This window comes from Schistocerca gregaria, chromosome 7 (genome assembly GCF_023897955.1).
Source record: "Schistocerca gregaria isolate iqSchGreg1 chromosome 7, iqSchGreg1.2, whole genome shotgun sequence".
Lineage (NCBI taxonomy): Eukaryota > Metazoa > Arthropoda > Insecta > Orthoptera > Acrididae > Schistocerca > Schistocerca gregaria.
The window spans coordinates 398,857,155-398,873,372 of NC_064926.1; the positions used below are offsets into that span (position 1 = coordinate 398,857,155).

A 16,218-nucleotide genomic window follows, 5' to 3' on the forward strand; every position below is an offset into this window, starting at 1 on the left:
AATCCAATGCTTTAGAGATGTAGTTGAAATACCATCAACACCTGTAGTATTTTTGGTTTTTAAGGCCTTGATTATATTTTTAACTTTGCTAATAGTGACTGAAGGTATACAAATTGGGTCATAACATTATACAAATTGGAACATAAATGTTGAAGACAGCTCTTTGTAATAATTGGTTGTGATTAAGAAATCTTTAAAACGTAAATGTTTTTCTGCAGTTAAGAAGTGATTGTTAAATGTGTTAGATGTTGTTACAGGATTACGTACAACCTTGTCATTATAGCTTATCTTTGTGGTATTAGTGTTCTTATTGCTCTTGCTAAACTCTCTCTCCATAACATTCCAGATTGTTTTTATTTTGTACTTAGAGTTATCAATTTCAGATTTAATATGTAAGCTTGTGGATTTGTTTATCACCCTTTTTAAAACTTTACAATATAGTTTATAATATATGTAATTTATGACAGGTGTAAAACAAAGCATAGGTCTATAGACAGAGAGATGCTTAATGAAACACATTTGCTTGTCAAGAGGGCAATGAATGGGGCCTTCAGTGACTGTTGTCAAGTGGTCTTTCACAGAACCCAAAGAAATTATGGTTGTATGTAAAGGCTGTTAGTGGTACCAAAGTTAGTGTCCAGTCAATAGTGAATGAGACAGGAAATGAAATTGTGGGTAGCAAAGCAAAACCTGAAATGCTTGACTCTATTTCAAATATTCCTTTACAAAGAAAAACCAAGGAGAACTGACCTACTTTAACCCTTATACTACTGAAACAATGAGTGAAACCAATATTAGTATCAGTGGTGTTGAGAAACAGATGAAATCATTAAAACTGAACAAGGCTCCAAAGCCCCGATGGAATCCCTGTCAGATTCTATACTGAATTTGTGGCTGAGTTAGCTCCTCTCCTATCTGTAATCTATTGTAGATTCATTGAAGAAAGAAACATGCCCAGTTCTTGGAAAATAACACAGATGTGTGTATACCTGTGTATAAGAATGGTAGTAGAACTGACCTGCAAAACTACCGTCCAATATCTTTGGTACTGATTCGTTGTAGAATCTTAGAACATATTTGAGCTCAAGCATAATGAGTGTCTTGAACAACATGACCTCCTCAATACCAACCAGCAAGGGTTTCGAAAAAATTAGTAATGTGAAACCCAACTCACACTTTTCTCACACGATATACTGAAAGCTTTGGATCAGGGCAGTGAGATAGATTCTGAAAATCATTTGATTCAGTACCATGATTACACTTATTGTCAAAAGTATGGTCATATGGGGTGTCAAGTGAAACTTGTGACTGGATTGAGGACTTTTTTTGTAGGGAGGACACAGCATGTTATCTTGAATGGAGAGTCATCGCCAGACATAGGAGTAACTTTGGGTGTGCCCCAGGGAAGTATGTTGGGACCCTTGCTGTCACATTGTCAAGTGACCTTTCACAGAACACAAAGAAATTATGGTTGTATGTAAAGGCTGTTAGTGGTAGCAAAGTCAGTGTCCAGTCAATATTGAATGAGGCAGGAGACATTACTGGTGTTTTCGAAACCCTTGCTAGTTGGCATTCAGGAGGTCATACTGCTCAAGAGACTCATTATGTTTGAGCTCAAATATGTCCTAAGATTGTACAACAAATCAGGATACTGGATGGTAGTTTTGTGGATCAGTTCAACTACCCTACTTATGGCCTTGGAAACAGTATTAAAAGTAAGACAGGCTTTTGGCAGATAATGCACTTGTCTGTAATGAAGTAGTATGTGAAAGAAGCTGCATAAATATTCAGTCAGATCTTGACAAGACTTCAAAATGGTGCAGATATTGGCAAATTGCATTAAATGTTCATAAATGTAAAATTTTGCACTCCACAAAACAAAACAAAAAAAGAATAGTATCCTATGACTGTAATATCAGTTAATCACTGTTGGGACTGGCCAACTCATACAAATACACTCCTGGAAATTGAAATAAGAACACCGTGAATTCATTGTCCCAGGAAGGGGAAACTTTATTGACACATTCCTGGGGTCAGATACATCACATGATCACACTGACAGAACCACAGGCACATAGACACAGGCAACAGAGCATGCACAATGTCGGCACTAGTACAGTGTATATCCACCTTTCGCAGCAATGCAGGCTGCTATTCTCCCATGGAGACGATCGTAGAGATGCTGGATGTAGTCCTGTGGAACGGCTTGCCATACCATTTCCACCTGGCGCCTCAATTGGACCAGCGTTCGTGCTGGACGTGCAGACCGCGTGAGACGACGCTTCATCCAGTCCCAAACATGCTCAATGGGGGACAGATCCGGAGATCTTGCTGGCCAGGGTAGTTGACTTACACCTTCTAGAGCACGTTGGGTGGCACGGGATACGTGCGGACGTGCATTGTCCTGTTGGAACAGCAAGTTCCCTTGCCGGTCTAGGAATGGTAGAACGATGGGTTCGATGACGGTTTGGATGTACGGTGCACTATTCAGTGTCCCCTCGACGATCACCAGAGGTGTACGGCCAGTGTAGGAGATCGCTCCCCACACCATGATGCCGGGTGTTGGCCCTGTGTGCCTCGGTTGTATGCAGTCCTGATCATGGCGCTCACCTGCACGGCACCAAACACGCATACAACCATCATTAGCACCAAGGCAGAAGCGACTCTCATCGCTGAAGACGACACGTCTCCATTCGTCCCTCCATTCATGCCTGTCGTGACACCACTGGAGGCGGGCTGCACGATGTTGGGGCATGAGCGGAATACGGCCTAACGGTGTGCGGGACCTTAGCCCAGCTTCATGGAGACGGTTGCGAATGGTCCTCGCCGATACCCCAGGAGCAACAGTGTCCCTAATTTGCTGGGAAGTGGCGGTGCGGTCCCCTACGGTACTGCGTAGGATCCTACAGTCTTGGCGTGCATCTGTGAGTCGCTGCGGTCCGGTCCCAGGTCGACGGGCACGTGCACCTTCTGCCGACCACTGGCGACAACATCGATGTACTGTGGAGACCTCACGCCCCACGTGTTGAGCAATTCGGCGGTACGTCCACCCGGCCTCCCGCATGCCCACTATACGCCCTCACTCAAAGTCCGTCAATTGCACATACGGTTCACGTCCACGCTGTCACGGCATGCTACCAGTGTTAAAGACTGTGATGGAGCTCCATATGCCACGGCAAACTGGCTGACACTGACGGCGGCGGTGCACAAATGCTGCGCAGCTAGCGCCATTTGACAGCCAACACCGCAGTTCCTGGTGTGTCCGCTGTGCCGTGCGTGTGATGATTGCTTGTACACCCCTCTCGCAGTGTCCGGAGCAAGTATGGTGGGTCTGACACACTGGTGTCAATGTGTTCTTTTTTCCATTTCCAGTAGTGTATAATAGGTGGGAGAAACAATAAAACTTCAATATTTTGCAAAAAACAAAATGGATTAGTTTTTAGTGTTCATGGCATTATGATTCATAAGCTTGTTAAAAAAAATCCATAATAGAAGAAAAATGCATTGAAAGTTTAAATATGAAGGAACATGCGACAATGTGGAATTGTAAGCTTCATGTTTCTTAATAATACTAATCATCAGCATCAACTTTCCACTCCAGTTACCTGGGTGTGGTTTACAAGCACTCTCCACTTCTGTCTGTTCACATACCATTCTTCCTTCAGGACTATATTCAATCTCACTCTTCTTGTTCCTATATCCATCTTCATTGGGTCCAGCCATCTCCTTCCTTGGTCTCCCTGCAGATTTTCTTCCAGTCACATCTGTTTGCAGTGACTCCATTGCTAAGCTTCCCTCATCCATTCGTTTGACATGGTTAACCCATTAAGTGGGTATTTTGCGCATGTGAGCATCTTCCACAGTGGGTAATATGCACCAGTGCACATTGGTGCTGCTTACTGTTCTCATGCGTAAAAGCTTTCCTTCATGTTTTCGCTGTTGAATTTAAATTGATATTGGGTGGAAATGAATAAAATATATTGCAGAAGTGAACAAAACTGTATTTTCATGATATTACAAGTTATTTTCAGTGTGAGACATTTGAAAATAAAGTGCTGCACACTAGGAAACTTTGCATTCTGTGCACCAGTATGAAGTCTCTTTGCAAAGCCTTTCCTCGTACATACCAAACACTTCCTTTGTGGTCTTTTCTTCTTTGTGGGTGACAGAAGGTCTGAAAAATGCCTGGCTGTAAGGTGTATTGCTTTCGGTTTTTGAGATGAACATCCTACTAGTGTCCCTCATTGTGGTGAAGATATGGTCCACTGATTACCAAGAATAATCATGAAGCTCATGCTACTTTGTTTGCCACCGTACTTCTTGTACAGAACATGCAATGTCCAACAAGTGGTGGAAAAGCTTCTGATAATATTTTTTTAGCCTGCTCCTGGCCATCTGGTAGCTTTGTAACTGAGAATCACACCTATCCATGACCCCCATATTCTTGTTGTAGCGAACAAAAACATGTGGCTTTTGAATGATTCCCTTCTTCGAGTTTACATTGAAAAATGTATCGTCATGGAAGGTGCTGACCGTAACAATGTCTCTTTTGTTCTTCCATTTCATTATCATCTGCTTGCCTCTGTACTCTGTTATGCACTTGCCCTTTCTTCAGTTTTTCTTTGTTTACAAAGTCAGTTAACTCCTTCCTGTTTTGCCACATTGTGTCGACAATGTTGGTGTTATTGCTGGTTAGTTTGTCCATCAAATCTGGACTGGTGTACCAGTTATCACGGTGAAATCATGTCCTTTCCCAAGTAGATCATGCGCAGGCTCCAAAACAGTTCGAGAGGTTATTTTTTCATCTTGGTGGTGGTGGCAAGCATAATTAGTGTCCTTTCCAGGGTAAAAAGTAAAGTCCCATACATATCTGGAACTGCTTTCACAGAGTTTGTACAATTTAATGCCAAATTCGCTATGCTTTGCTTTCATGGAATATATTGCCTCCATCCAAGTTGTCCTTTCCAGAGCAACAATGATTTGTCAACAGTGATGTTCCTTTCTGACATGTATACTGATCTGTCAATGCTCCATAATGGAGTGAATTTTGAATAGTTTTCTGCTGATAGTGTCTAGTGGGTTATACAAGGTATTGTCAGCAAAGTGGAGGAATTTCAATAAAAGATGAAACCGCTTTTCACTCATCAGTTCCCTGAAGAAAGACATGTCAACTGGTTCTCTCTTTGAGAAGTACGTCTTGTTGTCTGGTTTGTGAAGAATTCCTTGAAGTGTAATAATTCCAATAAGTGTTTTTACCACGTCACGTGTAGTATCCTACCAACTGTTAACCCTGGAGTGCGCTGCTAAATTGGGATGAGAAGCTATGAACTGTTCTGCATATAAGTTTGTCTCTTCACCTATTATTGTGCACAAAGCATCATCCACAAAACACATAAAACAACTCATCACATCACATTGTTTTAGAGGCACAACTGTACCGCTACTATTACTGAACAAGTATTGATTACGAACTGAACTAGCACGCACAAATGCACTAGGTACCATTTGCTGCAGTAGTGTCTTGTCGTCAGGTGTTTCTGAACCAAAGTCACCTTCACTTGCCTCAACATCCGTATCTAGAAAACTTTCAGAACTGTCACTGAAATTATTGTCACTTTCTAAAAAGCAGTGAATCTGATAAACGACTTCATTTCGCCTCTGCAAAAGATCACTCACTAAAGTGGCAGTAAACACAGACGTAAAAGGTGTGTTTTTGCGGCAGCTTCTTTGGACGCATGCTGTAAATGCGCACTCGAGTGGACAATGTTATAACTAGCCTAGAACATGCTGTGTTGTCTGATGAGAGCTGCCATCTAGTAGACGAAGCTCAACTAATACCACAGTGTCAACGGCAGGCCGATAAATCATCATTCCCACTAGCTACTAGCCACAGAATGCAGTGGATGGATATATACATCAAACCCACTGTGAATTAGCAGAGCATCAATGGATATATCCGTCATGCCCACTTAAAGCATTAAACCATCTCAAACAGACCATCTCACTATTTCTTTCAAGTATCTGTACACGTCAGCTTCTTCCCTTATTTTTTTCATTTCTTATCCGATCCTATGTAGTTTTGAGAACCATAGTTCATAAGAACTTCATACCTGCAGCTTGCAGTTTTTGTCAACCTGTTTGGTTATTGTGGAGGTTTCTAAGCTGTAAGATATGACGGTAAAGTATGACTGAAGTAGAGTCTGTTTTGACCTTTAAGGGGACTTACCCATTACAGAAAAGGTTCTGAACTTGATGATAGAACTGAGCTGATTTTTGAGTTCAGTTATTCATCTCATGCTGTATCCTGTTATCACTTGAAATCACACATGCAAGATATTTTTACTGCTTCTTCGCTGCCTGTTGACTGACATTCCAACCATTTTTAATGCCGTTACTTAATATAGGTACTTTGTTTCAAAATGCTACATATTCTATAATTTACATACTGGTTGTATTTTAACCAAATGTTGTTGAGTGGTGGTGGGGAGGGGCAGGGCAGGGGTGGGGGGAAACTGCTTGAAAAGTAGTGGCACAAAAGTAACAATGGAAGCCACACAGTTGAGTAGCTTAGAAACTGCACTTCAGGCGTATGCTGAGCCATCCCTTTGGTTGAGTGGCTTATATCAAACTACAGACACACTGTATTATAGTTTTCTTGGTTACCACTGTCAGTGTGTTTAGAAATTCAATTCAGGAGTACCATGTTCTTGATCAGCTTATAAAGTGAATATGCATCATACACTGAAGAGCCAATGAAACTGGTATACGTGCCTAATATCTTGTAGTGGTGCCGCAACATGACATGGCATGGGCTCTATTAATGTCTGAAGTAGTGCTGGAGGCAGTTGACACCATGAATCCTGCAGGGCTGTCCCTAAATCAATAAGAATACAAGGGAATGAGATCTCTTCTGAACAGCACATTGCAAGGCATCCAAGTTATGCTCAATAATGTTCATGTCTAGGGTGACCAGTGGAAGTGTTTGAACTCAGAGGAGTGTTCCTGGAGCCACTCTTTAGCAATTCTGGACGTATGGGGTGTTGCGTTGTCCTGCTGGAATTGCCAGAGTCCATCGAAATGCACAAAGGACATGAATTTGCAGGTGATCAGACAGGATGCTTACATACGTATCACCTGTCAGACTCATTTCTAGACATATCAGGGATTCTACACCAATCCAACTACACATGCCCCACACCATTACAGAGTTTCTTCCAGCTTGAACATTCCCCTGCTGACATGCAGGGTCCATGGATTCATGAGGTTGTCTCCATACTCATGTCCATCAACTCAGTACAATTTGAAATGAGACTCGTCTGACCAGGCAACATGTTTCCACTCATCAACAGTCAATTGTCAGTTTTGACAGGCCCAAGTGAGGCATAAAGATTTGTGTCGTGCAGTAATCAAGGGTACATGAGTGGGCCTTCGATTCCAAAAGCCCATATTGAGGATGTTTCGTTGAATGGTTCACACGCCGTCTGTTGAATGGTTCACATGCTGACACTTATTGATAGCTCGACATTGAAATCTCCAGAAATTTGCAGAGGGGTCACACTTCTGTCATGTTGGCCGATTCTCTTCAGTTGTTGTTGTTGTTCTCGTTCTTCCAGGATCTTTTTCAGATCGCAGTGATGTCGTAGATTTGATGTTTTACCAGATTCCTAATATTCGCGGTCCACTCGTGAAAGTGTCATACGGGGAAATCCCCACTTCTTCGCTGTCTCGGAGATGCTGTGTCCCATCGCCCATGGGCCGACTATAACACTATGTTCAGCCTCACTTAAATCTTGGTAACCTGCCATTGTAGTAGCAGTAACCGATCTAACAACTGTGCCAGATACTTGCTGTCTTATATAGGTGTTGCCAACTGCAACACTGTATTCTGCCTTTTCACATATCTCTGTGTTTGAATGTGCATGCCTATACCACTTTCTTTGGCACTTCAGTGTAGTTCAGTATTGGCGTCCCACATGAGGTCTCCTCTGAACAAGTTGTAACACCCCTAAAAATTGTGGCATCCCACAAAAATTGGGACATGTGCCAACACTAGTAAAAAGTGAGCTAGAAAAGATGGGCAGTTTTTGTTCTGAGATTATGTGTACCTAAATTACCAGTGTACACTGCAGCAGAGTACATCTGCCAAACGTTTAGGCTTTATATACCTAACCCCATGATGTGTTTTAAATTCCAACATTTTGGGTACACCACCAATGGTACAAAGGATAGGCAACATATTGCAGAATTGGTCAAGCTGCCCACAAAGATAATCCTCCCCATACACCTCCTCATGTGTACGAATTGCTCACTACAATATCATTTACAGAGCAGAGAATGTATGGTCTTCATAGAGGAGGAAGAGATATAGGAAACATGTCACCCAACATAGCCCATACTTGTAAATGAAAAAGACACCCATACAGTGCCAGCTGATGAGAGCACAACAATCTTTGTCTTTAATTGTAGCTGCAAACCTGTGCCACAGACTAAACCAAGCACAGATTTTACAGAATCACGAGGCAAGAATAGTAACAGAGCATATTGTTGAGGAGAACCATGTCCTAGTATTCTGGCCAGCTACAAAGATGTCCTGCCCTTGGTTAAACAACAAACACTGTTCCACAATCATGAGCTGGTGGACAGCTTAGCACAGATTCAAATGCTGTGCAACTTAAGGAGAACTGCACAGCCTTTCCATTTGCAAGTGCAATATGTCGTTGAATTATTTTGGAGAGTGAGAATAGCTTGTGGCAGCACCATAAACTGTTTCACTAAAACTAAAATTGTATAAGAGACTGTCAGGAGTATTTCAGGGAGAGGTCTTAATTGGCTGGTGTGGTGTGAAATAGAAGTCTCCAGACCAAACAACTAGACATTTCCTGACAGTGGCACATATTTTGCCAGAGTTACTGGCACAATCAATCAGGATTCACCTTTTTGGCACCACAAAGTGGCCACTGAAAGAGATTGGTTGATTGGTTGAGGGTTAAGGGGCTGAGAGAGACAGTTATGACTGAAGTTACATCAATGATGAAAAATAAAACTGCCCTTTTCTTATGTGGGAGCTGGATTGTGCATTGCTGGTGGCTCATGACACATCACCTTGGCACCGCAGGGACCATTACTAAGTAAGGTGGCATCTCAAAGGGAGAAGCAAAAGACCCTCCTTGCCCTTTTTAACTTAATCTGGGTTTGCTTTCAGTGTGGGTTTATGATGTCTCTTTTCGTCCTTGATAATCTTGCCCTCCTGCAAGCAGCTATACCCTCCTGCAAGCATATATCACCTAATAGGTATAGTTGTTGATATCAGGCTTTTGATACTACCCTACTTGGAAGTGTAATACCCTGAGACAGCTCCATGGATGGGACTTCTTGGCATTTCTTTCCATCTTTATATGGCTTCTCCTCTTCCCACGTTATTTTATATATTGAGTCAGTGATGTTCTCTCTGACTATTTTCACAAAAGAATAGTGTCTCTCAAAGAATTATTTCCTGTGATTGTCTTTGCCATACCTGGCAGCAGTAGTTGACAGTACAAAGTCTTGTTTGTCTGTTTTTTGTGTTTTTTCCCCTCTTCTAGCCATGCAAATGCAACCTGTCATGTACAGCTAACAATTAGAAGGTTGGAGATAAAATATTTGAGTTTTTCAACTGAGAAGAATGTATGTGTTCATTTTAATTGTTCAAATTCTGTTTTAAACTCTCCTTTGTTGAGGGAATACTATTCTTATTTTTAAAAATTGGTGAGATTTTTGGGCCTCACATGTGAACTTAAGCTTACTTGGTTGTCACATCTTAGGAACCTGAAATCACTAAATATTTAAAGTACATTAGTCATAGTTTTTGGGGAGCAGACCAAATAGCTGTTCCAGTATTACAGACAATTTGTGCATTTGTGGCTGGATTATTCGTGAAAGTCTGTGCGTCTGCAAAACACATACATAAACAAATGTCGAAAGTGGTGTACCATGTTGGAATTAGGCTGGCCACTGGAGCCTTTAGGTCCAGCCATATTCTGACCCCTCTGTTGGTGAGCCACCATTTATTAAGTAGTGATTCCCTTATGGTGCAGTATACCTAAAATGAGATCTGTGCCACAGATGTCTGCATTCAATACTATTCCTCACCCACAAACAGAAGGATTTTTCAGTAAGTGTCTGAGATCAACAATGCCTTTTGGTATTCATGTGAAGTCCTATGTATTAAGAGATAACTTTGCGTCATTGTAAGGATTTATGCCAAGGTTTGTAGCAGATCTTCACCTTGACCCTTAAAGAGGCCCAGAATTATTTTAAATCTGACAAATTTTAAAAATGAATGCACTATAAATTTAATGTTTAAAATCATGTTTTATTATATTTCAAATAGGTACATAATTTTAATACAATATACACTGATGGTTCAAAGAAATGGGATTACCTTGGCTGATCAGTGGATTTCTCTGACCATGTTGTCAGAATTATTTTTCTAAATCAGTACACTGTATTTAGCATAGAACTTTATATGATCATGAAGGCACTAGAGCAGATGAGGCATCACCCAAACAAAAAGTTCCTCATCTGCTCCAGTTCTCTTGTGTCCTACAAATATTGTAACAAATGTACCGAGCAGAGAAAATAATACAAACAACACAAGGCAAATAGATTCCTCTTCAGCTGCAAGGGAATCATATGATTCTGAAAGGTAATGGTGTACATAGTAATTTGGGGAACTCAGTATGCAGATCAAGCAACGAAGAATGTCTCCAAGGAACACATTGGGCTGTTCCTCAGCAGGCTGTCATCTCATTGTTGAGTCAGAGAGCCGTGTTACTGTTGGAGGAGGATTGGCTGGCTGTGAGAGACACCAAGCCACTCAGTGAAACCAACTACCCAGCAGAGTAATACTTCATACTGGTCACCCCAATGAGATGTAGTTGTACTAACCAATATCTGAAATGTTTACAATCCAGTAATTCATGGTTCCACAGTCGGGCAAGGGGAGTGTCACCCCTGCCCCCATTTTTGATGCCTGTGGTAAATAAATTGTTATATGGCACATACTGTCTGAGAGCATTAAATATTTTGATGAGACAGCAGAAGCAAATTCACGTGGGTTCTACCCTCTACTTTATGTGATAATACAATTAGTGTGGTAAAACTTTTAAAAAAAATTGTAATGTCTATACTCTGGCCTAAACTAAGGATTTAGTGTGTTACAAAATAACTGGATCATCCTTTTCCAGCTTGGTTATCACCCAGCCACCTCCATCTGTTATAATCTTTTAGATCATTCCATTGCCTCTCCCCTTTTTATTAGACATTAGACAACTCAGCATAAACATTATTTCAGTACATCTTTGTGTGTGTCTGAGTGGGATATGCACACGCTCGCACATGTGTGTGTGTGTGTGTGTGTGTGTGTGTGTGTGTGTGTGTGTGTGTGTGTGTGTGTGTGTGCCCGTGCACTTGCTCTGTCTCTCATGGGTTTTAGTGTACATTTATATTTTAAGTCTTGTTGAATTTTTACTGTTTGACTTCTTATAATCACACTTGCATCAGAAAAGATTTTAGTATATGCATTGAAGATCTTCATATTTTTGGTCCAAACAAATACAGTATATCACCACCATGATCATCATAAAATGTTTTCCATTAGTAGCCCATTTCGTAAGTGTGTTTCTTGAAGATCTGCAAAACACTCATCTACTGTTTCCGTAATTTCTTCATCAGCCTCAATTTCCTTTTTTCCAATCACACATTTCTTTGTATAGGAATGGGTGTAAGCTGGAGGGTCCCAAATCTGGAGAGTCAAGTGGATGTTTCATCTTTTTACTAACTTGCTTAGTATTTTGATCTGATTGACCAATATTTCTTCCACTGTAACAATTTAACAAAATTAGCGGCATTCTTTTTAAAACATTCCAAATATTGCCAAGAAATTAATTTTTCATTTGTCTTTGATCATCATTCAACGAATGCAGCACAGTTAATTCTTCATATAAAATATACCATGCTTTTTGCCAGCCAAGACAGGCTGCGAGAACAGGTCACCTACAGAAGGTACCTTACCACAAGGAGTTGCTTTGTTCTAAGGAACAAAGTGGTCACTTTTACTGGGCATTGGTTCCATGTACACTCCTGGAAATGGAAAAGAGAACACATTGACACCGGTTTGTCAGACCCACCATACTTGCTCCGGACACTGTGAGAGGGCTGTACAAGCAATGATCCCACGCACTGCACAGCGGACACACTAGGACCGCGGTGTTGGCCGTCGAATGGCGCTAGCTGCACAGCATTTGTGCACCGCCGCCGTCAGTGTCAGCCAGTTTGCCGCGGCATACGGAGCTCCATCGCAGTCTTTAACACTGGTAGCATGCCGCGACAGCGTGGACGTGAACCGTATGTGCAATTGACGGACTTTGAGCAAGGGCGTATAGTGGGCATGCGGGAGGCCGGGTAGATGTACCACCGAATTGCTCAACACATAGGGCGTGAGGTCTCCACAGTACATCGATGTTGCCGCCAGTGGTCGGCAGAAGGTGCACGCGCCCGTCGACCTGGGACCGGACCGCAGCGACGCACGGATGCACGCCAAGACCGTAGGATCCTACGCAGTGCCGTAGGGGACCGCACCGCCACTTCCCAGCAAATTAGGGACACTGTTGCTCCTGGGGTATCGGCGAGGACCATTCGCAACCGTCTCCATGAAGCTGGGCTACGGTCCCGCACATCGTTAGGCCGTCTTCCGCTCACGCCCCAACATCGTGCAGCCCGCCTCCAGTGGTGTCGCGACAGGCGTGAATGGAGGGACGAATGGAGACGTGTCGTCTTCAGCGATGAGAGTCGCTTCTGCCTTGGTGCCAATGATGGTCGTATGCGTGTTTGGCGCCGTGCAGGTGAGCGCCACGATCAGGACTGCATACGACCGAGGCACACAGGGCCAACACCCGGCATCATGGTGTGGGGAGCGATCTCCTACACTGGCCGTACACCTCTGGTGATCGTCGAGGGGACACTGAATAGTGCACGGTACATCCAAACCGTCATCGAACCCATCGTTCTACCATTCCTAGACTGGCAAGGGAACTTGCTGTTCCAACAGGACAATGCACGTCCACATGTATCCCGTGCCACCCAACGTGCTCTAGAAGGTGTAAGTCAACTACCCTGGCCAGCAAGATCTCCGGATCTGTCCCCCATTGAGCATGTTTGGGACTGGATGAAGCGTCGTCTCACGCAGTCTGCACGTCCAGCATGAACGCTGGTCCAACTGAGGCGCCAGGTGGAAATGGCATGGCAAGCCGTTCCACAGGACTACATCCAGCATCTCTACGATCGTCTCCATGGGAGAATAGCAGCCTGCATTGCTGCGAAAGGTGGATATACACTGTACTAGTGCCGACATTGTGCATGCTCTGTTGCCTGTGTCTATGTGCCTGTGGTTCTGTCAGTGTGATCATGTGATGTATCTGACCCCAGGAATGTGTCAATAAAGTTTCCCCTTCCTGGAACAATGAATTGACGGAGTTCTTATTTCAATTTCCAGGAGTGTATATAGGGGATGTCATGGGCATGTGTATAAGGTAGCTACATCTCACCCAAGGAGTATTAGTTGAGCACAAGAGAGTTAGTTTAGAGATATTCCCGTGTCAGTTAAGCTTTGTGAATGGACTTTGTTTCTGATTTTGCTCAGTCACTCTGTACTTAAGCAAGTATATCTGCACTGAGAGAATGTTTTTCCCTGAAAGTGTTCACTTAGACAAACATTAAAAATATACAGTTGACATTTATTGTTATTTGTACATCCCCTTGTTTGAATTTCCCAGACCAAATTTGCCCTAGTTCTTTCATAACCCTCTCATCATGCAGTTATCTCTTTATTCTTTAATTTATCTCCCCTTTCCCCTATATGTGCCTCAAAACAAGTGATCAGTATGCTAAGGTTTGTGTAACATTGTATGACTAATGACACAGCCATAATTTAGTTCAAAATGTGACTGCCTCTTGCATATGGGGCTGTTCATTCACTCTGCTGCACTTTATTCATTTGTATAAAAAATCAGTTTGAATATTTAGCCTTTTAATATGTTTGCTGATGATCCTTTGTCTATGTCAGAAACTTGTGTGAGTATCGCGCTGTTACTTTGCTTGGCAGTTGACACTATTCTGTGTTATTTCTCATAAAGTATCCTGGTCAATTATAGATATTTTGACTGAGTTAAGTTTCTGTCCACTCAGAATAAACATTGTGTTTCATATGAATTGAAGTGCAGGTTGTAAGTGAGAAAACGTTTACACAACTAGTGTGATATTCTAAGTGATTTTGATGACTAACTGGCATTTATACAAATAAACATTTGATAATAGTTGTTTTGAACAGACAGAGAAATTTCTGTTGTTAACATTCTTGATTTCTTGCAGATGAACCATCAAATGTAGAAGACGGTCCACAATGGAGAAGTGAAATGTAAAAGATTTTAATGGCATGTTCAATCTATAAGCAGTGTTTTCATCATCTACAGAAGTACACAATTTGTTTCAGAGTGGGCTACATTGTGTGAGATGCACTCAACTTCTTAGTTGTCAGATTTCAGCAAAAAGAATGTGCAGTATTGCTGGTAGACAGAGATAACGGGTTCAATTTTAAGATACTGGAGATATTTGTAATTTTATAATTTGTCATTTTATTTTCATCATAAGTGATCTATTGCATTTGACAAGCATTTAAAATTTGCAGGTGTTGTATGACTACACAGTTACTCTGAATTTTGATATAGTGATTGAATATTGAGATTCTTGATATTACTGTATCTGTAAAAGAAAACCATTGATTGACTCATCTTGCTTACTAGTAGTTTCACTGATTATTGTCACACAGACATGCCTACTGCCATTAAGTGATTTATACAAGTGCTACTCTGATAATTATATATAATCTGATGTGTCACTGACTGAAAGTAAGCAATGTATATGTGGCTTGTGGAACTACTACTATTGTGCCAAATGAAGAACTTAACACTTTTAGTACACCAGTATTGTGTAATAAGGTTTCTGTATCTAGTTCTCTTTACTTGAAAGGGACATTATTACTTATTTATTTTGTAAGTTCATGTATATTAAATAAACAACTGCTTTTTTTCTTGACTTTGTATTCATTAATTGCCTCATGAACTTAGTATGCTCTCAACAATTTCACTTGTCTACTGATAAACTTCCTAACAGGCCTTGGTAAATATTCTTAAACCAGATCACTTCCACCAGAAATTAGTAATTCAATACAATATGTCGTGGTTGGCAGGAGAGCCAACACCGAGTCTCTAGAGGAAGCCTGGCTGGCGTGAGGTCTGGAACAGGACAAGGAAATTAGACTTCAGAAAAATGGACGTAGCTGGTGGAATACTTAACTTTAATCCATTAATGACGAATGTCGGTCTTGATGCTACATGATTCATTATATTAATAGAAACTGATAATGGCGCCTTGCTAGGTTGTAGCAAATAACGTAGCTGAAGGCTATGCTAACTATCGTCTCGGCAAATGAGAGCTTATTTTGTCAGTGAACCATCGCTAGCGAAGTCGGCTGTACAACTGGGGCGAGTGCTAGGAAGTCTCTCTAGCCCTCCCGTGTGGCGGCACTCGGTCTGCAATCATTGATACTGGCGACACGCGAGTCCGACGTATACTACCGGACCGCGGCCAATTTAAAGGCTACCGCCTAGCAAGTGTGGTGTCTGGCGGTGACACCGCATTCCTCCCCCACAAATCGGCGTACGGTTGTGGCATAAGGCTTCCGCCCGCCGTGGGGAGGACCCCATCTTGACGTATGCGACGAGGTGGGGAGCCTAACAACAGGCGAGGCTGTGCCACCCGCACTCTGCCATTCGGACTGTGGGGAGCTAGGAAACGCCTGAAAACCTGCTCCAGGGTACACGCCAACATGCGGTGTATGCGCCCGTAGAGAGACAGGAGGGGCCGAAGGGTTGACCTCCATCGGGCTGGGTCACCCAATGGGCGAAGACGACATATGGTCCAGAGTGGGCAAGAGTTCCATGTCGGAGGACAACTGGTCACAGGAAGCGTTCGGCGGCGCATGACCCAGGGAGGTGCTGGGCGGTTGCAGCGATGCGTCCACTGCGGTCGTCACAGGCGGCGGCGGCGGTGGTGGCAGCGGTGCGTCGCCATGGAGCAAAATGGAAGGCAGCGTCGGTAACACCTGGGGCTGAGGCGAGCCAG

General features: G+C 42.6%; 1 protein-coding gene across 1 annotated transcript in view; it reads left to right on the forward strand.

Annotated features, from left to right (window-relative positions):
- Positions 1–15,129, forward strand: part of LOC126282194 (putative helicase MOV-10) — a 461,728-nt gene extending 446,599 nt beyond the window's left edge. Inside the window, exon 20 of the mRNA XM_049981723.1 lies at positions 14,407–15,129. Coding sequence (XP_049837680.1) covers positions 14,407–14,456 — 50 coding nt within the window. The 3' untranslated portion in view covers positions 14,457–15,129. The remainder of the gene's footprint in view (positions 1–14,406) is intronic.
- Positions 15,130–16,218: the final 1,089 nt, after the last annotated feature.